This window comes from Lineus longissimus, chromosome 11 (assembly GCF_910592395.1).
Source record: "Lineus longissimus chromosome 11, tnLinLong1.2, whole genome shotgun sequence".
In the NCBI taxonomy this organism is placed as follows: domain Eukaryota; kingdom Metazoa; phylum Nemertea; class Pilidiophora; order Heteronemertea; family Lineidae; genus Lineus; species Lineus longissimus.
The window spans coordinates 136,603-163,350 of record NC_088318.1 but is presented as its reverse complement, the minus strand read 5'-3'; the positions used below and the strand labels follow the sequence as shown (position 1 = coordinate 163,350).

The 26,748-nt window shown below is 43.0% G+C and overlaps 2 protein-coding genes and 1 non-coding gene across 6 annotated transcripts; 2 read left to right on the top strand and 1 right to left on the bottom strand.

Moving 5' to 3' along the window:
* The first annotated feature begins 1,482 nt into the window (after nucleotides 1-1,482).
* LOC135496066 (insulin-like growth factor-binding protein complex acid labile subunit) lies at nucleotides 1,483-17,682 on the top strand. 4 transcript variants are annotated; one of them, XM_064785184.1, is made up of 2 exons: nucleotides 1,483-1,588; nucleotides 14,934-17,682. In XM_064785184.1, exon 2 carries the CDS (start codon nucleotides 14,947-14,949, stop codon nucleotides 16,819-16,821), a length of 1,875 nt encoding a protein of 624 aa, XP_064641254.1. In that variant the 5' UTR covers nucleotides 1,483-1,588; nucleotides 14,934-14,946; the 3' UTR covers nucleotides 16,822-17,682. The 4 variants fall into 4 exon arrangements, with proteins under 4 accessions (XP_064641254.1, XP_064641252.1, XP_064641253.1 ...); XM_064785182.1 differs by lacking the exon at nucleotides 1,483-1,588 and adding an exon at nucleotides 5,152-6,052; XM_064785183.1 differs by lacking the exon at nucleotides 1,483-1,588 and adding an exon at nucleotides 6,481-6,496.
* On the bottom strand, nucleotides 2,632-2,703 carry Trnah-gug (transfer RNA histidin (anticodon GUG)). The gene has a single exon. It is a non-coding gene; the product is annotated as a tRNA-His (tRNA).
* Nucleotides 17,683-20,321: 2,639 nt separating the features above from the next.
* LOC135496196 (transient receptor potential cation channel subfamily V member 5-like) lies at nucleotides 20,322-23,873 on the top strand. The gene is made up of 2 exons (XM_064785372.1): nucleotides 20,322-23,210; nucleotides 23,719-23,873. The coding sequence occupies exon 1, from the start codon at nucleotides 20,529-20,531 to the stop codon at nucleotides 22,260-22,262; it is 1,734 nt and encodes a 577-aa protein (XP_064641442.1). The 5' UTR covers nucleotides 20,322-20,528; the 3' UTR covers nucleotides 22,263-23,210; nucleotides 23,719-23,873.
* The last annotated feature ends 2,875 nt before the right edge of the window (nucleotides 23,874-26,748 follow it).

The following is a 26,748-nucleotide window of genomic DNA, read 5'->3' as shown; positions in this document are numbered from 1 at the left end:
ACAGGAAAACAGTTTTTCAAGCTGCCAACCATAGAAATCTATGTTAGACAAACGTTAAATTTATGTTGTGGATGATTTTTATAATATTTATGTTGAGTTTATTTGCCTGTGTATACAAGTGACAATTGTGGGTCATCAAAGAGGTGTTGCTGTTTACAAAGTACCTTGTCAACAACTGAGCTTGCTGAAAGAGGGAGATTATACTCGGACTGTTTGTTTTTTAATAAACCACATACATTCACTAGTTTACTTATTACTTAGTTCTTCGGCAATAAAAAAAAATTTCACAGGTCACAGCGAGAGTCCTGACTCGAAGGTCCAAAGGCAGTCCTATCCCGAGGATTATCACTTGTAGGTAATTGCCGACTATTGATGCCACCTGACTTAGGAAAGACAAGATGACTGGGAGAACAGCTCCCGGCAAGAGCCATAAACGCCTTTCTGATTCCATCTACTTGTTGATCTCACAAAACTCACATGGCTGATTCATTACAGCCAAGCCTCTCCACTTAAAATAAACTACATTTCACAACTTGAACATCAAATATCAGATCCCAAAAGAGACATAAGAGAGAGTTTTGCAATGTATTAGATACATCGCTTTCTGACTCATAGTAGATGATCCATGCTTCACCAGTAACGTCACTCGCTGAAGGAAGCTGGCTAAGATTCTAATCTCTATCGGCGCTGAGTTATCATATTTTTCAAATGCTTCTAATCTCATGTCAAATCCAGGGAACTGGTGTAAATGCTTCTCTTTGTCTATCTCTGACACTCTAGAGCCGCCGTCTCCCCTTGCTCGCTCTCTTTGTCTATCTCTGACACTCTAGAGCCGCCCCTTGCTCGCTCTCTTTGTCTATCTCTGACACTCTAGAGTCGCCGTCTCCCCTTGCTCGCTCTCTTTGTCTATCGCTGACACTCTAGAGCCGCCGTCTCCCCTTGCTCGCTCTCTTTGTCTATCTCTGACACTCTAGAGTCGCCGTCTCCCCTTGCTCGCTCTCTTTGTCTATCTCTGACACTCTAGAGCCGCCGTCTCCCCTAGCTGGCTCAATGCAACTGGTTCAGAATCAGAACCGGATAGGGTTTCCCATCAGTCCACTGACGGCGTTAGTGCGTTCAGATCGGTGCTCCGCATTGAAACAACGCAAATCAACTAAAAACGGTCTAATAACTTCATATCGAATCCATACTTGGTGAAATCATAAAAAACTCATTTCGCTGATTGTTGTCGACGGGACATGATAAGTACATTCAAACTACAGTTTCAGTGCTGGCAGACGAGACAGCTACCTTTTTTACGCATTACCTTTAGGCACTAATTGGCTTTTGGTAATTAGAGTTTTGAACTCGGTGCATTCCGAATCGAACTTTTCAGTAAGTATGAATTTCCTAACGGACATCAAGTTTCATTTCTCAGTGTGGAGTCTGGGTATTGATGCGTTCACACCCGCGGTGGTGGCGAGCCATTAACTTAGGAGAGGCGAAGGAATACACGAGTTTACTTACTTGATGCAGTATTTTGGTAATCTCTGGACAAGTTTCAGTTCCGCCATGGATTACGAGTCGGAATACTACACTTGAATAACAGGTGAGTGGTTGTTTTGTGTTAAGAAACGAAACCATATATTAGAACAATTGCTTCAAAGATGATGTGAGATGGCTCATCTGAAATTTTACTTTCGCCTTCAACAACCGTGAGAAATTGCCACGACTCTCGGTGAACACTTTACTAAACTGATGCACGTACGTTACAAGATGCATGGCGTATTTTGTCCATAATTTTACTACCTTATTATATTCTGAATACTTTATAATGATATTGATGACCCAAGAGTCAATTTAATTGCACTGATCGTTAGGAGATGTATAATTATTCACATGGCAAACCGTTCCTTTTTCAAGAATCACCAAACCATTGGGTATTCTTAACTTCATCAAGTTTTCAGTACCCCTGCTCCCTGTTCTTGACAGAGAGGGAATGGTCAAATGCACAGTCCGTTTCGACAACGTCTGTAGCTTCTTTACTTGAAACTTCATCCGACAGAAACTGGAAGAAGGTGGGTTCATTTCCCCGAGTTTCTTTAGCTTGGGATCCCGTTACCCACATGAGCCAGAACTGTTCTCTTTGAGATGGGTTACTGCAGGTGGACGCTAAAGAAAACCGGATGCAAGATTTTTAAAAAACGTATTGGCGTTTTAAAACTAGTTCACAAATGCCAACCCTCGCTGAATAAATGATGGCCACTATCTGTTGTAATAGACGAATCTATAAGCTAGCCTTATAGCATCTACGCCATCAAGACAAGACGAACTGGGTCGTGGCGAATCAACACACCAGCCCACCCCAATCACAGGTTCGAGCATAAAATGTGATGGAGGGAACGTGTCGTGGACTTATGTTCCTTGAGAGATGAAGAACCTGAGATAAGAAGGAGAAGAGAACACTTCAGGGAATGAGAGATAATCATATTGTTGCTTTTGGGTATCATCCAGTTTATTTGCAGGACAGCAGATTTATTACTAATCCCATGTTCCTCATCGTGGAAACAGTACAACATCCAATTCTAATCCTTTCTACCAGCACACGTCAGAAATAAAATAAAGGTTAAAAAATAACAATGAGTAAAATGATGCCGTGACCAGGATTCGAACCTGGGTTATTGCGGCCACAACGCAATGTACTAACCACTATACGATCACGGCTATTCCGGCGATGATGGCCAGACGTGGCAATTTGGATTTCAAACTATAGAAATATTGTGTGGGCAGAACTTCACAGCTGTGTCGAGTGTGGAGCGATATCAAGGTCGCATTGTCACTAAATATCAACGATTCTACACAAAGATACATGCAAAGTAAACCATTCTTTGAAGGGAATAGCTCAGCTCCAAGATGAACTTAACGGCAAGTTTATAAGAGACCGTTCATTGGGAATATGAGGCGACAGGATTTTCCTGAAAAGCTTTGCCGAGCTGTAACCAAACTTCTACATGTTCCGGCAGCTGCATGTCTATTAAAATACCTACAAACTTGAAATTCATATTCATGACACGAAATGCACATTAATTCGCTCTGAACTTGGTCCATCATCTGATCCTTTCTGTAAATTAATCAGTTCGGATTTCGGAACCATTCAGTCATCATCCGTAAGGGTCAACAAAAAGTGAGTTAACATTTATCTCATGATTACCATCTACTATTGCACCGACAATTTAACTAAATTACACGCTATCAAAATAATTTTGGCACCAATTGTGATGGACACCACAATTAGTAAAGTCATCATCCGCTTCGCTGTTTGCATATTTAATAGAAAATGCGTTGCAACACTGATGACAACATGGAGATCCAGTTGTCAATGACCTCACAGACCACTTCGTCACTAAAAATTATTAGTAAATTTTCAATTCCGATTACTATAATTGCCGTGCCCTAAAATCAACACTTAACGGAATCGAATTGAAAATTGGTATCTGTTGTTCAGCTGATTCTATCGAAAACGTCCGCATGTATCGTGCACACATGGCAATGCACAAGAAACATGCACAACGACGGGTATCGGCATGCATAGCTACCAGAGGCTAGACTAGTCCTTTGCCATCAAGAAGTGGTGCCTTTGAAAAGCAAGAACCAGCAAACGTCAAATTGCACTCACTCAACCCTATTTCATCGCCCTCACACCCAGACAACAAAACGTTTCATTCCCAAAGTGTCCCCACCTCGTCTTTGAAGGTATTGTGTCGTGTGGAGCTATGCGCCTGACCCTCGACCCCCGGACCTCACACGGGGTCCACTTCAGACCTATCATAACCTCTCATTATCATGACCAATTGATATTGTGGCGATATATAAATAATCATCCTGACAAAGCGATGATGACGGTATCGGATCGTAACCGCGTTGGTTCCGGTTCTGGAGTCAGGCTTTGAAGTGTTGGTCATCAAGACGGGTGAAATATGTCCCTTCACGTTCAAGTATTGATTGGACCCGGGATCGTACTTGGAGATGTATTAATGATAAACGATTCGTCAGAAGATTCCTTCTAAAATTCCTTAAAAGGGCCACCGTGGGTTATAAGAGTAGAAAGGAAGTGCTCTTCCTGCTTCACCACATAAGAGAAATATCGGTTCCCTCCGTCGAAATTCAAAGGAAGCGTGCTGGTGTGCGGTAGACCAGGAGTCTTGGCTTTGAACTGAGAAGGTTTCCTTGCTAGAAAGCTCAGGCTGGTTCTGCAGGCTTGGAAATAAGAATCATTGTTTTCACCTGACTCGAATAGTTTTAATGTCTCCACTGTTTAGTCAAGATCCCTTCGACCTTCTCCACGATACAGTTAACAAATCTGCGCTTGTTGCTGGCTCTCGCCCTAATGATCTTACTGCATTACCAGCCTCAGCACCAGTTGTTGGTACTAAATGGCAATCCAGTCAGAAAACATTCCTTTGGGCCTCATAGAGTTGGACTGATTATTCGAATGGCCGGGTGAGGTAATGAAGTCAGTGAACTTCTTCCATCTCATCGAGATCATCTGTCACGTGGGAGTCGAGCGTGATCATGGTAGGACTGTTTACACAGGACCAAACAGGGCCAGATCAGATCACACTGGCGCACGTTTACACGGCAGACCAATGTGGACCACCGATCCGGATCGAGCTCGATCTGTTTGGTCCCGTGTGAACGACTCTAGTTTACATCTTCGACCCAAACCCTCACCACGAGTAATCCAATAGCAGATTAGACATCACATCCGTATAAGTGTGCCAGTTAAGTATAACACCCAGATAGACCGTGAGCGCATACATTTTTTCCATCAGAATAACGGTCATAAACGCCAGCATATCGGAAATAATACTTCTCCTACTAACTTGACGATCATCTTAACTGGGTCAAAGAGAAATACCATACATACAAACAACGCGCTTTCTCATATGCTTAGTATTGAACAATTCATCAATGAACAACCGTAGTACAATATCACACAAAAAATATTAAGAAAATTAAAATGTAAGCCTACGTGCCTACTATAGGACCGGCTTTACACCCATATGATGATATATCGTGAGACGCCAATGCCCTGGAATCCACCTTTACTGGTGACTTCAAGCGAGACACCTCCAACACCTGACAGAGCTCGTCACTCTGGTGTGATTTACGTTAAGATATCGAATGGGCCTTTAAAACATGTCTATTCGTGGAACTGGACTCTTGCAAGTCAGCTTGATTTTGCTTACATCATTATATATGTCATTTATCATGAATATTATTGGTTATCTATAAAGGGAATCTATCTTTGTGGTCGATCTCGGACCCGGTCGTGCTGCATGACCGATCCCTCTAGCATGACCCAGTTTTCAATTTTCCTGTGCGGTTTGTACAGTTCCTGCGGAGAGAGCTGTGGGACAGTTGTGATTCCGCACTCGGAGGTACCTCTTCGCGGCATCAACATTACGATATAAGAGGCATTACATATTATTCATTGGTCTCCTGCAGTATCATTTCGGAGAAGGATCTACCAATAAGCATCGGCAGTTTATGCACAGCTGAAACATTTGGAATAGCGCTGTCGTCTGCTTTAGCGACAACAGTAGCTGCCGCTTGGCTCATTCATCAAGCAAGAGCCGTACGGATAACCGCTTTCTCTTTGTCAAACAAAGGATTGGACGTCAGGAACAAAACAATACGTTGTCTATCTGATTAACAAGGGGTTGGCTTCTTTCAGGAATTACCAAACACTCATAGAGGTTTATATTTGACGTCACGGAACCCTCGAGATTGAACAAAATTCATTGGCTCACGATGCGAAATAGCATCTATTTCGTTCACTTTACATATTACTCAGTACGTCTATATGTCAGTACGTCTATGATATTCGCCATGGAAGCAATGCCGGTGAAAGTCAATGAAACTACTGTTTGGAATTTGTTAACGGCATGAGCAATGTGATTGTACTTCCCTTCTATCTATCATAGCTATGCAGACATAACAATCGGAATATCATAAGCCTCAATGGAATAACATGTGGATATAAAATCAGTTTCTCTAGCTTGTAACAAAGGTAAGCTTCTTCAAGTAGCTGTGACTCTAGCTAGTGACAAAGGTAAGCTTCTTCAAGTAGCTGTTACACTAGCTTGTAACAAAGGTAGGCTGCTTCTTCAAGTAGCTGTTACACTAGCTTGTAACAAAGGTAAGCTGCTTCTTCAAGTAGCTGTTACACTAGCTTGTAACAAAGGTAAGCTGCTTCTTCAAGTAGCTGTTACACTAGCTTGTAACAAAGGTAGGCTGCTTCTTCAAGTAGCTGTTACACTAGCTTGTAACAAAGGTAAGCTGCTTCTTCAAGTAGCTGTTACACTAGCTTGTAACAAAGGTAAGCTGCTTCTTCAAGTAGCTGTTACACTAGCTTGTAACAAAGGTAAGCTGCTTCTTCAAGTAGCTGTTACACTAGCTTGTAACAAAGGTAAGCTGCTTCTACAGGTAGCTATTACACTAGCTTGTAACAAAGGTAAGCTTCTTTAAGTAGTAAGTTTCATTCTATAATGTGTCTTTTGTTCCACGTTTTAATCTCCATTAATACGCCCGAAGGGGCACTTTGATTTAACAGTAGTTGGGAAGAAAATTAATTATCGTAAACACAGAACTGATTTCAAAGCACTGTCAGACTTGATAGGTATACCCCAACTGATCTTTAGGCCTACTGGACCGGAATACAAACACCTTATCGGTTCGTGTCTTGATATGTTTTTAGGTCACACCCACATTTAAAGTTTCAGTCAATCTATATATCAGCTTGGAGTACCATTGAATATGTATAGCTGTATAGAGTCAATACATTCATAACGGTAGGCCTACCTTTAGGCATATGGCTCTCTACTTGCACCTGTATAAACTAAATTGATCATTTTGCGCAGACATGACTGTTTGGTTGGTAAGAGTCGACTTTCAGCTAAAATCGTGCAAACTGGAAGCAACTTTTGAGAGATCTTAATATAGATTTCTTCTACAAGTGAAGTGTGCTAATAAGAATTTACACTTGCTTAACCAGTCTAGCTTAACTTAGCCCATTTTGCCGATCTAAAAAAACTCTTATTCAAAGACACCACATGGTCACACCATCGCCTAGAGGGCCAACCCGAACTTCAGTGCAACACTCGGCGCTGATGACCGACCAGAAGGTTAGAAGGTTCCTCTCGCGAGATGTTGATGACTTCTTGGTTCTCGGTGTGGATGTTTTTAGATATCATATCATTGGGGTAATACCAAGAACGGCAATGACATCAACATTTGTTTGTATGGTTAGCTAAAAGGTTAGTTAAATAAATTGCCACGTACTTATCTTCCAGATTATGATCATCAATGTTCTTCGGACAACACGCTTTTTAATAGCCTTCTGGTGATGAATTGGTGAGCTCAGGGCGACAACTGCTGAGTGGTATACGGTAGACAGTGTTTTTATTTTGGCTAGTTTACCATAGCTACAAGTCGAGCCCATTTATGATAGCAGTCTGATACGATGCAGTTGATTGGCTGTTGGCGCTGTCAGGCAAAATGGCTCATACACATCTACCTTCACTTGTGAACTTTCGTTTCAAAAACACATATGAAACACCACTATCTGGTGTCGATAATGTGACCGAATACCTATAAGTATGGTGGATACGTGGTCCAAAGAGAGGTCGTGTTTTTTTGCTGCATGCCAAAACCTCCGCTGGACCAGTCGATCACTTGGCAACGGTTAGGATTGGAGACTGCCTTATTTACCCATAGAGAGAATGTTTTGCAGTTATTGCTTTCAATATGTTCTTTGAAGAAGGAAAACGAAAACAACCGACCTATTATTAATAAGAAGATTGTTTCTGTGATACTGGGCACATATCACCTCCATTCATGATTACATCTTCTCCATGGGTCAAGTAGGTGGGATTCATGCGGCACCCAACTATGGCCACAGGAAGTGTGACAAGTGATCTACCCAGCATTCTCGAGTGTTGGTTTCCGAAATGGCTACCACGATTTCGAGGTCAAGGTCATTTGGAAATACCTTTGGGGAAACTTTTGTCGTTCGAGCTTATGCATTTTGTATACCTGGTCCTCCGCTTGTCTTGGCGATATTTACTTCGGTTCGGTGAAGTCGTCCCCATCAGGGACAGGATGAGCTGTTGTCATCATCACCATTATTTTAAGAACAGGCTCAGTCACAATCCTATCGATGTGAAAGAGCACAGTTTGCGCTGACACAGAGTCCCAGTAATGAAGCCGTCTGCACCATAAATACCTCAAACAGACCAACTGGGTCACTAATATTTGAGATGATTTGGATAAACTATTGTAATGACTATTTATCAACAGATTTCAAAAGGTTTTTATGATTGGTGTCCTTATCTCAGGTGGCATGGGATGTGGGAGAGTTGAAACTGAACAAACCGTTCATATCATTGACTATGGTCAAGTGTAGCTCTCGTCTGATGGTGATAGTCAACTCTGATATATACAGTGTTGCTGAAGGAATACATGAGTAGGAGGTTGATGTAAATATTGAACATTTCACAGTGCGGACTAGTGCTGACTGAGGAGTAATATTAGACAAATGTCAATGACTGCAGTAAATGTTTTCTTCCCCCAAAGATGGTATTATGATAAGGAGGATGGTCTTGAAAGCTCTACTAACTGATGTTCAAGTTGATGTAATGGCATCTAGGCGACGGGGTACGAGTCAGAAAGATGGTGGAAAACAGATGAAGCAAAGAAAATGATTTTTTACTTGTTGCGCAGTTGAAACACTTTCTCGTAATCATGGAGCATAATTGATCAGTCGAGAGATTCACAGACAAATGAACCAAACGGAAAGTGAAGATAGACACAATCTATGTGGTCCAGCGCCGGTTCCTTGTGCAAGACCTGGAAACTGGGCCACTCTCTTATTGTATACAACCAATTAGGGATATTTCCATATTGGCCGATTGCTGATATATCAATATTGTTATTTACTCCAGATATTGTTGTGTTGATCATGTAGGTTTCTCTTATGGAACACAAGTGTTCAACGAAACTGATTGACTCAATTAGCAGCTCCTCAATTCCACGTTCAACACTCTACTCACGCCTCAACACACACGCATGCACGAGATCGAGCTCTGTGCTATACCACGTCAATTCAGTTGTAATCAAACCATATACCTTCTGTACACATTCATACATATAATATGTATATATGTACAGAAGCCAAATAGTTCTTCACAGTACACTATTGATTTAAAACCTGATCTGAAGTGGGCCATTAACTGACCCAAACTGACTCATGGGTTGAGCACCTGAGATAACTGAACAAACTTCCTGATCAACGCAAACAACTAGCCGACGCCATCCGCTCAAATTTGAAATTTGACAGAGAATTTCAGATTTTTCAATTTTGTAAATACGCATTGAATACAAATTTCAACACCGCTGTTGTCTACACCGGCATAAATGTACTTTCCGGGATATTTTCATCATATCGACATGTCTGCTGACTATACAGTGGGAGTTACTGGTTTGGTTGGCCTGTCAGCAGAGTAGCTTCATGTTAGTAGTCATAGGAAAAGTGACCATGCAATAAACTATGCATTTCTTTTTTTTAAAGCACGGGAAATAGTTCCATCAAGTGTAAAGACAATGCATTTCCTGCTCCAGCTGTTCTGTTCTATTTTCATTAACTCCTCAAATATAACTCACATGGCCAGGTTGGAGCTGATGAAAAAAATGCTAACGCAGAGCACGTGAATATGAGTGTGAAATCTCCGGTTTCTTGTTGGAAATTCGCCTATGGGTTGATGGGTATTGCTGCCGCCTGCTTGCGAGTGCTTTGCTGAGGATTGCTGAGGATAGAAAAATGTTACTAGTCAAATATTATTGTTCTGAGTCTAAAATTTATCTTGGGCTGAAAGTGATATTTCCTGTCGAAAAAAGGCTTGTTACCTACAGGAACTAGTATTTGATAGCTGCAGTACTCTAGGGCTTGCATATCGAAAGCAGTCAGCCCCTGTCCCCGATCTGTCTCTATGGATTTGCAATGAAGGCCCTGTGTTTTTCGACAGGATAACTAAATAGACTCGCATTTTTCTTACTTGTAAACAGCTCATGGCCTTGACATACGCTCACTCTTTGTTGTACGTCGATATCAACATGCAATCCAAGAGTCTACTGCCACGTGACATTGACTAACCTCCCATCATCAGCGACCAACATCTTTCCCAATACTTATGGATAAGTGGTGGCAACTAAGACACAACTAAGATGTTTATTACAGACGCAAAAACATCGTCACTTGAAAGATAGTCTCGGAGGAGTTTATCAATTATAAAATATCCGAAATAGCGGACGCCTCCGCGTCAAATTTAGTTCAAGGCATATAAACGGAGTCATCAGCAACAAGTAACTGGTACACATTGTGATATCAAGGAACGCACGCACAGGAAACTAATCAATACATTTGATAAACTTGATAAGACACCTCGACTCGACCCCGCCCGCGAGGGTGACTCACGAGACCGCACACCGGCCGCCATCTGAAGGGTTACATAAGTTGTCATTGTGAGTCATTGTTGTAGTGTAACTCTGGTAACCCACCCAGGTTGGAGGCATAGCCCCTTTACCGCTGTCTCATTTCAGTGACTCGATGGGCCAAAGTAATCCCGTGGTTTGGTCGATCCGCTCCTATCTCCTGTCTCTGGATGGTCGCTTTGCTCGCTTCATGACACGAGCTGGATTACGTGCTGTGCCGTAGTCAAACATTTCAGTTTGGATATGTTGGTGACTTATAAATACAGGATTTTGAACTAGATGCTGAGGTAGGTCTTATTCGTGATGATAACTGTATTCATTTGCATCCATATATAACTACATATCGGTACATCAACTGTTGCAATTAACGATAGATAAGCTGTTTTGCACTAACATGATTGAAGACATTGACCACCGGCAATGAGCCTCGTGGTTTGGCGTACAACATGATACTAGTGAGAGGCCTTAAAGTACGCTGAACACTGGCGGGAATCAATGTATCACGCTGATCTAACATATCCAATTAGTCAAGTTCTGAACTTTATAACTCAAACTTTTGGCTTACAGAAAGTGAAAGGTCACATATCAGGCTATCTTGTTGTCGAACCTAACAATGTTTCAGGCGCGCGGTCTGATCAGGTCAAGCTTGTAGATGCTAGTTATGTGTACATTGGCAAGATGCGGCATTCGCCAGGAATTCCATGGACCAATATTTATGACAACTTGGTGTCAAAGAACAGTGTGTGTCGTCTGTTCTTGAAATCAAATGGCCTGCTTCGAATCGAAAACTGACTTATTAATTGATTAATGTTTGCCTTCTTATCTCTACCGTCCTCAAACACGACTGGTGACTCATGTCAACAGTACAGGCCCTTTAGCAAGAACGTGTGACCAATGTATAGTATCTTTAACACTGGTGAGGCCAAAGGGCTCGTGCCTCTCTTGTTAATCACAAATCGAATTGAATTATTTACCTTTTTATCGGACAATGGCATTGGTTTATAACTTAAGTCCCTTACAATGGATTACATTCGAAGCTTTCATTAATCTCTGGTATTATTGGTCATTAAATGCGGTCACCTCGTGGTGACTCATACCATAACCACAGCGTCCCTTCTTCTCGTAACAGGGGGTTACTGATGAGACCCTTCCAGGAACTAATTTGCGCCCTTCAATCCCTTGCTCATCTTTAGAGAATGCGTGTGTCATCCATCCCTAGATAGACCTTTTCACATTTTCTCATTCATTCAAAATGGTGTGGTCGTTAGGAAGATGTTGTGGCCATTCAGCTTAATTGGTCTCAAGTAATCTCCTGTTGTGACCGCGTTTGCATCAAGCTATCGTGGTGGAGAGGCGCGGGGTGGAAAACAAATTTGGGAGTATTCGGGTTCTAGATTGCCGTTCTGTTATAAATAGCTTGGAACTCCATGCACAGATTATAGCCTGACGAGTCGGGTGTGTAAAGTGTATGTCTGCATATAGCGTAACCACTTCATCCTAAGTCACATAACACCACAATCATGTCCATTTGGAGACACTCGAGTTTGCATTATCACCCGGACACATGTATGCAGAGGACCACTCGACCTAGAACACCACTACGAAAATATTTGGTTTCTGAAAAAAGAAGCTTTCGAGTGGTTACTCTCGTTCAACCTTGCCCTCAAGGTTTGACTTCAACCTCGTCCAAGTAGTGCTACCATTGTACGGTACAACTCACAAAGGATTTAAAAACACACAGCTTGGGCAGACTTCTCGTGTAAAGTAAATATAGACCAATCAAACGACTCTAATCATGTTTTACCGAGGCAGTTAGTAAAATGAACCAATCAGAATCCGAGTAAGTAGAGACTTCCCGTCACTTCTCCCTTGGGAAGTATTTGTGAAGCATTCGACCTGCAATACTCGGCATCAACTTTGAACAGTTCAGCTTTGAGAAAAATACAATGGCCCAATTTATAAAAGAAGGAAGAATAAACGTTTCTGCACGGAGGAAACTTGATAATAATTAGATCGTTAATATGAGTAATTAGGACAGAACAAAATGAAACTTATTTACCCTCCGCATATAAAAGCTTGATGTAGATTTTTAAATATTGATTAAATACGAAATAATTCGGCAAGTGGCAGTCTCTTATCAAGCTAATTGTGCCATTATATGATGATTATATGATTTGTCAATTCTCTATTTGTGTCATTGTCAGAGTGGGGCATTACCGGTGCTCACAACCTCTCGGGCATCAGGTCTATCGGATCTGCATGATGTGTGCACAGGCAGTAATGACCCAAGGTTAATATGAAGAACCACTTGGTGAAAGGCTGCGCAAACACACGAATTCCTGGACACTCGGATGGATGCAGACAACTTGGTCGCCTTTCGTCTGAGAGAATGATCAAGGCTAGAAAAAGCTTCTTCCTAGAATTTCAAGGGAACGAATGATTCTTTTATGCGCTTTTATCTCTGAAGTCATTGACGATCATAGTCTACCATTATTCTTCAAAATACAATAGGACCGGATACTTTTTCCAAGGGATGATTTCTTACACGGCGGCATCCTCATGATATCATCACGAACAGCGCGCATGGGTGATATTGGTGGTAGGCACAACATCATTATACAGCACACACAATATCAAACCATAATTGGTGAAATTTGCGCCCAATATGAGCATGTCACTTCGCTAATTCTACAGACCCATCATAGCTATAGGCAATTAATGAGTGATGATGACTTATTTGATTGGTTATTTCTCGATGGTATGTGTGAGAATCACCAGTCATAGTAAAATAGCATTTCCGAAAAGCATCATGAAGTTAATTTATAGACAAGAGTTATGGACACGTCCAACCACGATGAAAGCTCATTCAACATGCAACGCTCACTCAAAAGAGTGTTTTCACTATCAGCCATGATGGAGGACAGAACAATGATTTTTCGTGGCTGACCTCAACTGAATCAAATGCTGTCATGGTCATTTGGACTTGTGTTCTTTTGCCTCAATACCTTTATGGTCTGTTCAGGTGATTACGTCACATGAAGTCACTGTATACACTTGTACAGAAACATATGAACTTCGTAATGTTGGAGTAATTGTAGTATGCTCGTGATGTAATGTTAAGATGTGTCAAACATTAACAATGTCCTTATTGGAACATAACAAGTTCCTGACACAGTTCATTTGGTCACAGCAAATGCGACAGTAAAACATTGGAATTTCCAAAGAAACGTGCACAAGTCTGGGCGTGATCTCTTATGACTTAACATGCGAAGCTGAAGAGTCATCAGCAACTCCGTCTACCCTGAGAAAGGGAAACATGAATGAACGCTTTCAATATGAACAACTTGAACTATCGGGTGGTGAGGTCGTCCCTCAGAGCATGATCGAGCCAGTCGGGATTGCAAGATAATGTTCACCCTTGATTGGCACGAGATGCCACTGAGTACCAAATTTAGCGAAGTTACTTTTTTATACGGTGTAACATCTTTGACTGCTCCGCATATTTCAGTGTTTCCATACAATAGGGAGATGGAGAGACCATGACTTTTCAACAGGGGAAGCACAGAAAAACATGTCAATGTCCTTTAGCGTTCCTTTGTCATCGCTTCACGCCCTCTATCGGCAAGACTCCTGCTCGTGTTGTCCTCTGTGGAACGCGAATCTCGTCGATGCACTTTATTACAAAATGTGATGACCTTCTCATCTTTCAGTAGTCTTCTCGTACGTTCTTGCTCCATGTGTCCTCCACTGGCAATATGGAATAAGGAGGGTGTGACATGTTTTCCTGTTGAGACATTTGTCACAATAATTAGACCAATCACGGTGATTTTCATTACATGTAAAGGAGATAAATGCCATCATTAATAATGTCAACTTATCATGAAGTCTTTTTGCATGGTGTTTGTGCACAAAAGAATGTATAATTATGGACTAAATGGCAAACAGACCGGGGACTTTGTAATATGACGGATGTTTGACGATATGTAAACAGTCAAACAATTTGCTACTCCAATGATGACTGCAGATTTGTGTATTTACCTGAATTGGAGCCAAAATATTTCAACCAAAAAAACGACAGGCTTAGACAAGATCGAGGGATAAAATAAACCGTGTGTACCGTGTGGGAGTTCGTAAGAGAAAGACGTCAAGTTCCATTCAAAGTGACTGTTCAAAGGTTCCGTTTCGAAGAAAAATTACAACACCAGCTTCTGTGGTAATATCAGTCATGTCAGTATTTCACTTTGCCTCTGAATGATCATGTTATGACTAACGGCTATTTACATTTCAGACGGTCTTTCATTTTCTATTAAACATCAACTAACAACTTTTCAGGTGCCTCTGCAGCAAACTTTCGCCAAGAAAAAAACCTTGAAATTGACCTTCACCTTTCTCTCTCGTTTCAGGCTTCCAGTGAGCATGACCGGAACCAGTTGGCCGCCCTCCCTCTTCCCATTCCTCACGTCCGTCCTGCTCTTCCGTATGTGCGTCGCCTTCTGTCCGCAACAATGCGACTGCACACCGGAAGCCACACAGATTCAGACCAAGATGATCTGCAAACGAGGCCCGCTGACCTCCATTCCGCAAGATGTACCAGGGACTCAGATCATAGTCATAGACGGCGAGGGACGTAATGACATCAACATTAATTACATACTTGAGAATTCATTTACACGTTATGTCAAACTAGAGGAGCTAACGATAGTATATGCTGGAGTCAAGTTTATTCATAGGAAAGCATTTCAAAGACTGACCCAACTGCTGCGTGTTGACCTTCACAACAACCAAATCGAATATTTAGATGAGCAGATATTTTCCACCATGAAATATTTGGCATATTTAGACCTTTCAAATAACAAAATCGGGCGGGTGTATCGGGACATGTTCGCCTTCCCGTTCATCCAGATGCTCAGTTTAAAAGACAACGGGGCTAACCTAAGAGACAGATACTTATTCCAGAATCTATCGATGGTGGACGTTTTAGACATAAGCGGAAATGACGTAGGTAGCGACCTTCCGGCTGCTTTCCACGGGGTAAACCCGTACTTGCGTGTCCTCCGAATGAATTCCTGTGGAATTAGTCAGGTCGCACCTGAGTTAATCAAACTTATTCAGAGAGTTCATTCACTGGAGTTAAAAAATAACTACATATCGGAGATATCGCCTCAGTCTTTCTCGCATTTAACAAACTTGAATGAGATATACCTTGATAATAACGATCTACATACTTTAGACAGTGCCATATTTCAAAGATTACAGCTACGTGTTTTGGGGCTCGGAGGCAATAACATATCTGTGTTAAAACCAGATACGTTCCATAACACGAGCATTGGCCATATCATCCTTAGTCAAAACAGCATCAGCCACATACCACCGAGTTTCTTTTCGCCCATAAATGTGATACAAAAAATACAGTTGGATGGGAACCCGTTGAAATACATCGGGGCTGAGACTTTTTCTGGCCTTTCTGTGTTAGATTACTTAGACTTATCCAATACTCAACTGCATGGGTTTTCCTTGAATGCTTTCTCTGGCATTAACATCCGCTTCTTGGACCTCTCAAAGAACAGTATCATGACTATTTCCGAGAAAGCGCTGCAGCAGTTTGAGAAAATCGATTTGGTTGAATTCTCTGACAATCCGTGGCACTGTACGTGCTTTATTAAGCCGCTGAAGAAGTGGCTAAGTGATTCCAACTATGGTCAGAACTGCTCGGTCAAGGTCGACCCGAAAGCGAGGCTGACTGACCTTGAGAAGAGGCCATTCACAAACTGTCTCAAGTGCACCACGCCCCTCAAGAACGAGAACGAGACGATGTTAGAGTTGACTGATAAACAGATAGAGCAATGCTATTACGTTCAGGAAGGCAAACTGACCTTAGACCAACAAGTGTTGATCTGTGCTGGTGTTGGCATTTGTGTTTTAGTGATATCTGTTGTTGCTTACGCCTTGTTCCAGCGGAGAAATGTGCTGAAGTATACTCTGAAAGGACGGACTGATATCATAACAAACAAAGGCGTCGGATCAAGGTCGGGTTCGCGCGCGGCGTCAAAGGCCGACTTGACGGACACCGTCGCCACTGAACCTGCCAGTTTAGACCCGAACGTGAAGCTGGAGAACATCTCTGCGATATCTCAGCCCGGTTTATTCGACCCCGAGGCAGAGAACATCGTCAATGGGATTATTTATAGGAATAGTTTCACCCCCAAAACACCGGAAGTAAACGATGAAAAAACACCGGAAGTTAACGGCAATAACTATGGTTACGTCACGTCGCTTGAGTCCTGTGTTTAGTATGAGCAAACGGTGTGTGACGTCACCTTAAATGGCAGCATGAGGGTTGAAATGAGAAGGGTGTCTCTACAGTATTAACAAGTAAAGTTATTTGATGCATTGAAACTTTGGAAAACTTTTTAACGTTTAAAAACCCAGCTTTTGCTGCCGAATTAGTCTATGCGAGCTTGCATAGATGAATGTACTGTCCTTACACTACCGGATGTATTGTCTTGCAATGTTTTCATTTTCTGTGCTTATTTCGATGTGCTTCTCCTTCAAAAGACTCATTACTTCAGTACGTGTACATTGTATTTATGAATAACTGGTCTATCATTTCTCATTACACTTCGTGCGACGTTGTGCTGTGGCATGACCAATGATACATCTCTTTAACTAGAAAGTCACCGGCCATGATCGTCACAGATTAGATGTAATACCCTGACTGGTTCCATTTTAGATCCGGTACCACGTACCATGGTACTACGTGACAAAAGAGGATCCAAGATGGAGACCAGTCAAGTGAAATATCACGCCGATTGTTGCTTCCAGAAAGAGAAGCTATCGGCACGATCAACAATCTTTAGTTTGTGTAGAAGCACAGGGGAGCCGGTCATGCAAGTGATATGCTAATTTGGCTCGCATTGTTTAATTATGCAGCCCGCTATTGTACAATTGGGAGCTTAGATTGGATTTACACAGTACGCCACTCGGCTGCTAATGTCTTATATATTTCTTATTCATTCTGTCGTGCTCAAATACGTTGTATAAAGTATTAGGATATAATTTTGTAAGATAAATGAATGTGCTATGAAGAACCGCTTTTAAAGGTAGCGGGTGATTTCATAACAAATGTGTACATATACATGTACTGTTTTGTATAAAGTCGATGGACGGATTTGTTGAATACTCGTTGTTTGTTTATTGATATTGAATGATATACTGAGCCATCAGCCCAGTACTGCCATCAGCCTAGTACAGCCATCAGCCCAGTACTGCCATCAGCCCAGTACTGCCATCAGCCCAGTACTGCCATCAGCCCAGTACTGCCATCAGCCCAGTACTGCCATCAGCCCAGTACTGCCATCAGCCCAGTACTGCCATCAGCCCAGTAACAGCCATCAGCCCAGTACTGCCATCAGCCCAGTACTGCCATCAGCCCAGTAACAGCCATCAGCCCAGTACTGCCATCAGCCCAGTACTGCCATCAGCCCAGTACTGCCATCAGCCCAGTACTGCCATCAGCCCAGTAACAGCCATCAGCCCAGTACTGCCATCAGCCCAGTAACAGCCATCAGCCCAGTACTGCCATCAGCCCAGTACTGCCATCAGCCCAGTACTGCCATCAGCCCAGTAACAGCCATCAGCCCAGTACTGCCATCAGCCCAGTACTGCCATCAGCCCAGTACTGCCATCAGCCCAGTAACAGCCATCAGCCCAGTACTGCCATCAGCCCAGTAACAGCCATCAGCCCAGTACTGCCATCAGCCCAGTAACAGCCATCAGCCCAGTACTGCCATCAGCCCAGTAACAGCCATCAGCCCAGTAACAGCCATCAGCCCAGTACTGCCATCAGCCCAGTACTGCCATCAGCCCAGTACTGCCATCAGCCCAGTAACAGCCATCAGCCCAGTAACAGCCATCAGCCCAGTAACAGCCATCAGCCCAGTAACAGCCATCAGCCCAGTAGCAGCCATCAGCCCAGTAACAGCCATCAGCCCAGTACTGCCATCAGCCCAGTACTGCCATCAGCCCAGTAACAGCCATCAGCCCAGTAACTGCCATCAGCCCAGTAACAGCCATCAGCCCAGTAACAGCCATCAGCCCAGTAGCAGCCATCAACCCAGTAACAGCCATCAGCCCAGTACTGCCATCAGCCCAGTAACAGCCATCACCCCAGTAGCAGCCATCAGCCCAGTACTGCCATCAGCCCAGTACTGCCATCAGCCCAGTAACAGCCATCAGCCCAGTTACAGCTATCAGCCCAGTAACAGCCATCAGCCCAGTACTGCCATTAGCCCAGTACTGCCATCAGCCCAGTACTGCCATCAGCCCAGTAACAGCCATCAGCCCAGTACTGCCATCAGCCCAGTACTGCCATTAGCCCAGTACTGCCATCAGCCCAGTACTGCCATCAGCCCAGTACTGCCATCAGCCCAGTAACAGCCATCAGCCCAGTACTGCCATCAGCCCAGTAACAGCCATCAGCCCAGTACTGCCATCAGCCCAGTACTGCCATCAGCCCAGTAACAGCCATCAGCCCAGTACTGCCATCAGCCCAGTAACAGCCATCAGCCCAGTAACAGCCATCAGCCCAGTAACAGCCATCAGCCCAGTACTGCCATCAGCCCAGTAACAGCCATCACCCCAGTAGCAGCCATCAGCCCAGTTACAGCCATCAGCCCAGTAACAGCCATCAGCCCAGTACTGCCATCAGCCCAGTACTGCCATCAGCCCAGTACTGCCATCAGCCCAGTAACAGCCATCAGCCCAGTAACAGCCATCAGCCCAGTAACAGCCATCAGCCCAGTAACAGCCATCAGCCCAGTAACAGCCATCAGCCCAGTAACAGCCATCAGCCCAGTAACAGCCATCAGCCCAGTACTGCCATCAGCCCAGTAACAGCCATCAACCCAGTAACAGTAACAAAATATCTGCTGGTTCCTGTTCGCAGTGTTCCCCCACTGCGGTGATAAAACATTTGTCATATATGATGAACATGCTTGCTTTGTCCATTAAAGTATGATCAAATTTATACTATGAATATTTCATTGGGAGGAATGATTTGAAATATACCATCTCAAACAGGCTTATGCTCCATGGTATCGTCACCAGAATGAAGGAAGAATGATAGTTTACAACTTATCTGGTTCTGTTGGTCAGTCGGTGTAATCTGACCTTTGAAACAATCTATGATTCCATGAGCTTACGAGTCGGTGAAATCTGACCTTTGAAACAATCTATGATTCCATGAGCTATACCACATGTGAAATATTGGGAGTTGTGATTATCGTTACGATAATCCTAGGGAATAAACCTTGAGCTTTACGAAAGAGTGGAGCATCAATTCTGTCAGCAAGATGTCAGCCCAAGTAAAAATCCTTGCTAATAATATTGAATCCAGACTCATGTGTCTGGTGATGCTGACTTATATACTGAGGTTCTTGACACCTTCGTTATGACCCTCGAGTGTACAAAACTAACGAATCGTATGACTATAAAGCATGCTGTTTCGAAAGAGGTAATACAATCAATATCGTATTAAGCTCAATTTTAGAAGCAAATTGGTTGCTTCGTTTAGCTGATGGTAATATACAAGTATAGTGATAGTGTAGCTACACAGGCGTCCTTGAATCTTAGTTGTGTCAGTATAACATGCGTTCCTCAGGTGTTCACTGCACGGATCAAGGCCAGCTGCTCTTGGCCTACATTATAACCTCACCTTACGAACTGCTGCCAACTTGCTAGCATTCCGAAACTTAGCCTTTACAATGTTCCTGTTACTTAGTATCGGATGCAGATACCATTCGGTAGTCCGGTGGTGTAGCTTGTTCCGTTCAGTGTAGAACAGCATACAGTGGGAGCGAGATTCATGTCCTGATAGGGCCAATCGATTTATCATCGCACTCTTCAGTTTTGGACAAATCGCACAAATCTGCTCGTGGAAAACGACGGACCAGTCTTTGGAATATCGACAACGGGACACTTCAATCCAGGGACAATCTAAAATGGCGCGGACAAGCTTAGATCTATCAAAGAGTGTTTTAGAATGTGAAACAAGTCGTCAATATTACATCGCTATACGAGAAAATGATGTCGAGGCAGTGAATGGTATCTTCGGCGAGAACTTTGAAAACAAAATGTCTGTACTAAATGACGAAATCTTCCCGATCGAGAGCGAGGCTAACTTGGATCCGTTCGGGGGCAAATTAAGGAGCTCCTTCCCTATCTTCGTAGCAGCTATTCATGGCTGTATCGATGTGTTCGATCTGTTGATGTCGCATGGAGCTGACATTGAAACCTCCGATGCTGACGGAAATAATATTGTTCACGCACTGTGCTGGACGGGATTCTGTTGTAAGGAGAAGGAAAAGGGGTTAGTCGCCACCTATCGGCACATCAAGGAAGTGCTGAGGGAGAAGGGTGGCCTCACAAGACTCCTCCATGGTGAAGACCGCGATGGTTTACGTCCACTGGAGCTCGCCTCACGACTGGGGATATTCCACCTAGTCCAGGCTATCGTGGACACTGAAGGTGTATACAAAACGGTGCATGAATACATCGGGCCTTTCGAGCGTGTCACATACGAATTGGCGGAGTATGAATCGTGGGATGATAGCAACCGCCACCGGAAGTCACCACTGAGATTCCTCTTGCACATGCGCAGAAACGATCTAGGGGAACTGTCAGATTCATTCTTCGAAACGCCGTTGATGAAGCATTGGATAAACCGGAAGTTTGCGTCTGTTTGGTTCCATCTGATGGCGTGGGTAGCGCTCCATGTTCTGTTTGTCGTTGTCTACCTCTTCGAGGACGAAATGATGGTTGGAATCACTGAAGTTACTGCAAGTGAATGTCGAGAAGAAAATAGGACTTCTCGATTGATACCAGCGTGGCAGCGTGAATTCTACTCTCATATCTGGTTGCGCGAAACCCTTCATATTTTAATCCTGCTGTACTGCTATGGATCCATAATCAATGACGTCACTGAGCTTGTGCTTCTCGTAATCAAACGTAAACAAAACGACATATACAATCGACCAATCAAAAGAGGAGCATATGTCACATCCGCTTTGTTTTTCCGGATAAATCATTTTGCCATGGTAACGCTGACTGCAGGAACCCAGTGGATATCTGATGATATCATGGAGAACATTCACCTCGATAACCTGGTCATGGTGTTGTATCTGGTGGGAGGAGTCATGGTGCTATGGTCGCTTCTGTTCTTCTTACAGCTGCTGCCCTCTATCGGCCACCTCGTGATGGGCTTCCAAGCTACTCTCGCAACCTTGGTCAACTTCATCATCTTAAACACTATCCTCTTCCTTTCCTTTGTGAAGGCGTTTAACATGATTGCCAGGATGTATTGCTTGAGCTTTGTCGACGGATCTATTTTCGAAAACATGTACTATGCCTTTAAGCTTCTGTTGGATGTTCTCGACGACCCGATTGGAAAAAATGAGTTCGGGCGAGTTGCCTTCATCGTCACTCATATGTCGTTTGTTATTGTCATGGTGATCTTGATGCTCAATTTCTTAATCACCGCCATCGGGGACGTTACCTCTGACGTCACCAAATACGACAACCTCATGCGCAGTCTGAAGCGGGTCGAAATTGCTATCATCCTGGAGACGAGATTACGAGTGTTTGTTTCGATATTCAAGAGGCTTGGTTGTTTGAAACCGAAAGCGGTAACATTCAGTGACATCTACATCACCGGTATGCAAAATAAACACCAGTGAAGAGAATATGTGTTTCCTTGGAGGGGAATGTTGAACTAAGTAGCCTCGGAGAATATGACAGTTCCCATTTGCTTCTGTCTGTGGTATGGATATGAGAATAACACCTGGAACAGGTGATAGTTTGTGGCAAATTTATAAGCTACTGAATGAAAAAGTTTGCTTTTTTTAAAGATATGTATGTGAGCTTTCCTTAATCAGATGAAAATGTATCTACTGAAGACACTATTTTAGGAAATAACAATCGCAACCGGTGGATGGAAATGAAAGGGTTAAGTGCCCATTTGTAACACCTCCAGCAATCGACACTTGGTGGTTTTGATCCACACAACATCAATTATCATCTGAATACGCCAGTTTAATTATTCAACCACTTGTGTTAAAAATGGATTGTCTGATGTCCTTGATCATGATGCTGACGCTAGGCCTTAACAACCATGGAATCAGACAATAGCTGGGGATGCCAACCGCACACCTCCAGGCAAAACCTATAATACCATTCTGTACTTTTGTTCTGAATACTGGAAAAGCAGGCGTCAGTCATGTTCTATATGAAGCCCATCAATCCGCCGTGAGACCCGCTGTCATGAGTGACGCATCATCGGCCTGGTTACCACAGAAATCTCAGAAAGTGTGGATTTCCGTGGCTTCCTCGGGTTTTTGGTGAAAAGTCTGAAAAATATCCGTAATTTGTCCGGGAATTCCCTAAAACAGGAAAATGTGCTGAAGTATATGAGCTGCACCGCGCAGTATACGCGATCTGCCGGGAAATCGTCTCATTTCACTTATAAAGGCTACATATGCATATTGATTGAATGATGGATTGTCTCCATATCAAGGCATAACTCGTCGTTTAGAGGAAAGGGAGCCGAGGAACACCTCAGCGAATAGGTGTAAGCCAGCGTTCACGTGATTGTCTTACCTAATGTGGTATATCATCATTAAACCTGTGTAAGTGCCTGTAAATGCATATGCATTCAGAGCGCCGTGTAACATGCTCGATGCAACTACAGCACAGTCCCACATTCGACGAGATCGAGAGAAACCCTGATCAACATTACCCATTCATGAGCTGACTGAGTCCAGCCCATTTGATTGTAGTATGATTGCGCCTTCGTTACGTCGAAATTACTGATCGGTTTTATTTCTCGGAAAGACCCTTTGATTGCATTACAAATGGAGGCGGTTTTATTAAATCCGAGCCACATGGTATAATATTCACTTACATGTAATACTCATGAGCATTGTCGTGTAATGGCCACCTCTAGTGGTCATGAGCATTTTCGTGAGTGTGTCAAATTCGACTGAGATAATGAGACATCGATTCCAATAAATGAATATTCGGTCACCTCGAGAATAAAGGTTGGCAGGGGTAAGAGCATCCTGCTGAATATGTGAAGGCTTTTTAGGTGCAGGTACAGATTGGTGTTCCTCCTGTCACTAAAACATTTCCTTTCAGTTCATGCATCAAATACTCGCAAACACCTCGTCCGTTAGCATGCCAAGAGATGGCGACAGTTTGCCACAGAGCCAGAGCAGACAGTTGTTTTGGATTTGGGAAGAAACCGCAATATACATCAGATGTTCTCGAATAACCCCAAGCAATATCATTCACTTATCGTCGAGTTTTCTCATCAGTGATTTTCTGGCGTACGACATTACTTTGTCAAACTACGATCAAGTGTCTTATCAGTAGGATGACGCCGACAGTTAGCCTGCACAAGTTTGATATGTCGTATCGGGTGTTCCAATAACAGTGCACTCAACTACGATACGTCAGAACGTGTGAGTCATTAATCTCTCTGATTGGCTGATAGCTTGTGATCTCCGGCTTGCCAAACACGGCAGAATTCTAAAGCAGTTCGTCGCATCGACCGGGCTCACTGAACAAGATCAGTTTTCAGTGTTGTCAAGCAAGCAGCTCACCTAACAAGACAACATTTGACACTTGTTCAGCAAGCGGCTAGCTAGATATCACCGGGCTTCTGCGTCCCCCTAGCGACTGAACTGGAACTAAAAGCATCGTTTGTCTACGTCAGCGTATTAGCCGTCGTTCCGGTTTAAGAACCAAAGGATCTATAATAGGAGGTCTCATGTAGTGTGCCATGGCAGTGACCCCGAGTGGATGAAAATACTCTGAGCTTTGACGCTGCTGACCGTCAGTATGGTATACATTTCTACCGGTACCGAGAGTAAACTGCTCCGAGTGGAAAGGGTACTACACTGTTGTCAATCGTTTGGGATCGAGGTAAAAATAGCGATGATCATCGATTCAAGTGGGCATGATTAATTAGCCGTCCTAATACCTTATGTATCTCAAGACATACAGAGTGTAGACAATGGAACATATTATTGTGTGTGATTTCAATGACTCTAGTGCCTCTAGTTGAAAAACTGAATTGAGTATTATTTTGGAGATACATTGTACATCAAATATCAACCAAAGAAAATGCTTTTCACAGAAAGTCTTTGAACTACTGACTAGTATATAAAAAAACAACCTATTTGGAAGTAAAACTTTCAAGATTCAATGTTGATTTTTTTCTTCATATTATTGAAATTGTGACATTGTATGTTATTTTATTATTATTTCTGCATGGGATCGCTGAAACAACCTGTGAGAGCAAACTATGCCATGTTTATGCGGCAGAAATATCTAATTCCTTCCAAAACTTTCAGGTAAATCAGGCGTCGTTTTACTTTTCTACAAGAGTGTACTCTCATCACCAGAAACTAAAATGGTGCGCACGAACCCGCGCGCTATGAGAACATACGCATATGTGCGACTTGTAGACAATTTAGTTATGGTGCGACCTGATCTAGACAATCAAAGGGCTCTTTCCGACATCGCATGTACAGTGACCTGTCTGGTCATGCTGCGATGCTTGACCATCAACCTGCTTCTGCTGAACAATGGGACAATCTCGTGTCGGTTGAGTAGGAAGAGGGGGGCGTGTCTGGAGCAGACGGACGTGATGGAGCGGGATCACAGCCGTATGTACATGCGGAAGGTATGTTTACCTTTTATTTGAATGTATGAATGCACGTCTCTTTATCGTCCTATGTAATTCTCTCAGCTGAACCTGTATGGTAAAGAGGAAACGCTGAGGGTTTAGTTAGAGTGTGTAATTTGAATGTTTTTTATTGCCTTTCTCCTCTAATTGGCTGTCCAAGTCTCAAGAGAGTGTATATAAGGATCTGTGTAGAAAGCCGCTGTTGTGTGAACAGATGTAAGCTTAGTCAGCTTGTTTAAAATGTGACTATTACCTCCCCGTATCATAACTACCCTCTCATCTGTCAGCTGTGTGATAAGATGAAAACAACTGACAGTATCAACATCACTGTAGGTGCAGCAGTCAGTATCTGGCAGCTTTCTTTGCTTTTTCCGAGGTCGTTTTGTCGTTCAATGACTGGCACGGTGCCATAAGTCCAGAGTGTAATTATTCATGTGGGATATCATTGGCTGCCTCGTTATGGGTGGCTATGATATGATTGGCCGCCTCGTACTGAGTGCCTATGATTCTTCTGTCAACATGATTCGCCAATGTTGAGATGAGAACAAAGAGTAGTGAGACTTCACGGAGTGTCCAAGATGCATTGGAGTAGAGCGACTTCACGGAGTTGCGACACATCCTCATCCGGCGCACCTTTACCGTGCGAAGTGTGGATTTGATGAATGGAGTTTTGAAAATGATAAATTAATTTGATAAATTATCGAGTCTCATGCCTATACTCTTTGACCATGTGCACAGGTGCATGTACAGCCTGACCTTGAGATGACCTCTACTCGTGCTGGCTGTCCTCGGTGAGGAAAGACTGCCTGACACGGAGTAACTACATGTACTCATAATTTCTCCCCAGAGTCAACGCATGAGGTTTGTGGAAAGAAAAAGGTTGCGTATTGTCCCCCCGTTGATCATAAAAAACGACGCCCAGTTGGGGTATGATGAGTATATTATTGCTATTATAATAGAGCAGCCGATCCCATGGCATCGTTTTTTACTTTATGGATACAACCATCAGCTGAATGCCTACACGTTGGAATACTCACCAAGACTCTACATCAGGTCGCGAAGAAAGGCCTATATAATCCAGTATGCCCATTTTATCTTACTGGTAAAATTTTCAAATTCGTTCAGCATAGAGTTGTATGACTTAAGGACAAGTAAGCAAATGAAAATAGCTGGTCAGATTATTTACCCGAAAGGCGATCAATGGTGTTTTGATAAGTTTGTAAATAATCGAGGAGATCAGGGCAACATTTTTTTTTCAAAACCAACACTAGTTCATTGTGGTTCGAATAGCCGAAAAGTTATAATATACGAATTGAAAATTATTCATTACCGTCATGAGGTCATCTTTAATTTAACCAATGGTGTTACCATGATTACAAAGCCTCAAACACTGGTATATAGTGTACTCTTTGCCGTGGTACTAATACGGTCAGAAAGCAGCGTCAAAATGACTGTACTTAGTCGGTCAACGAACT

Coding starts and splice junctions, on each gene's coding strand:
- LOC135496196 (XM_064785372.1), top strand. CDS start 20,529: ATGGCGCGGACAAGCTTAGATCTATCAAAGAGTGTTTTAGAATGTGAA.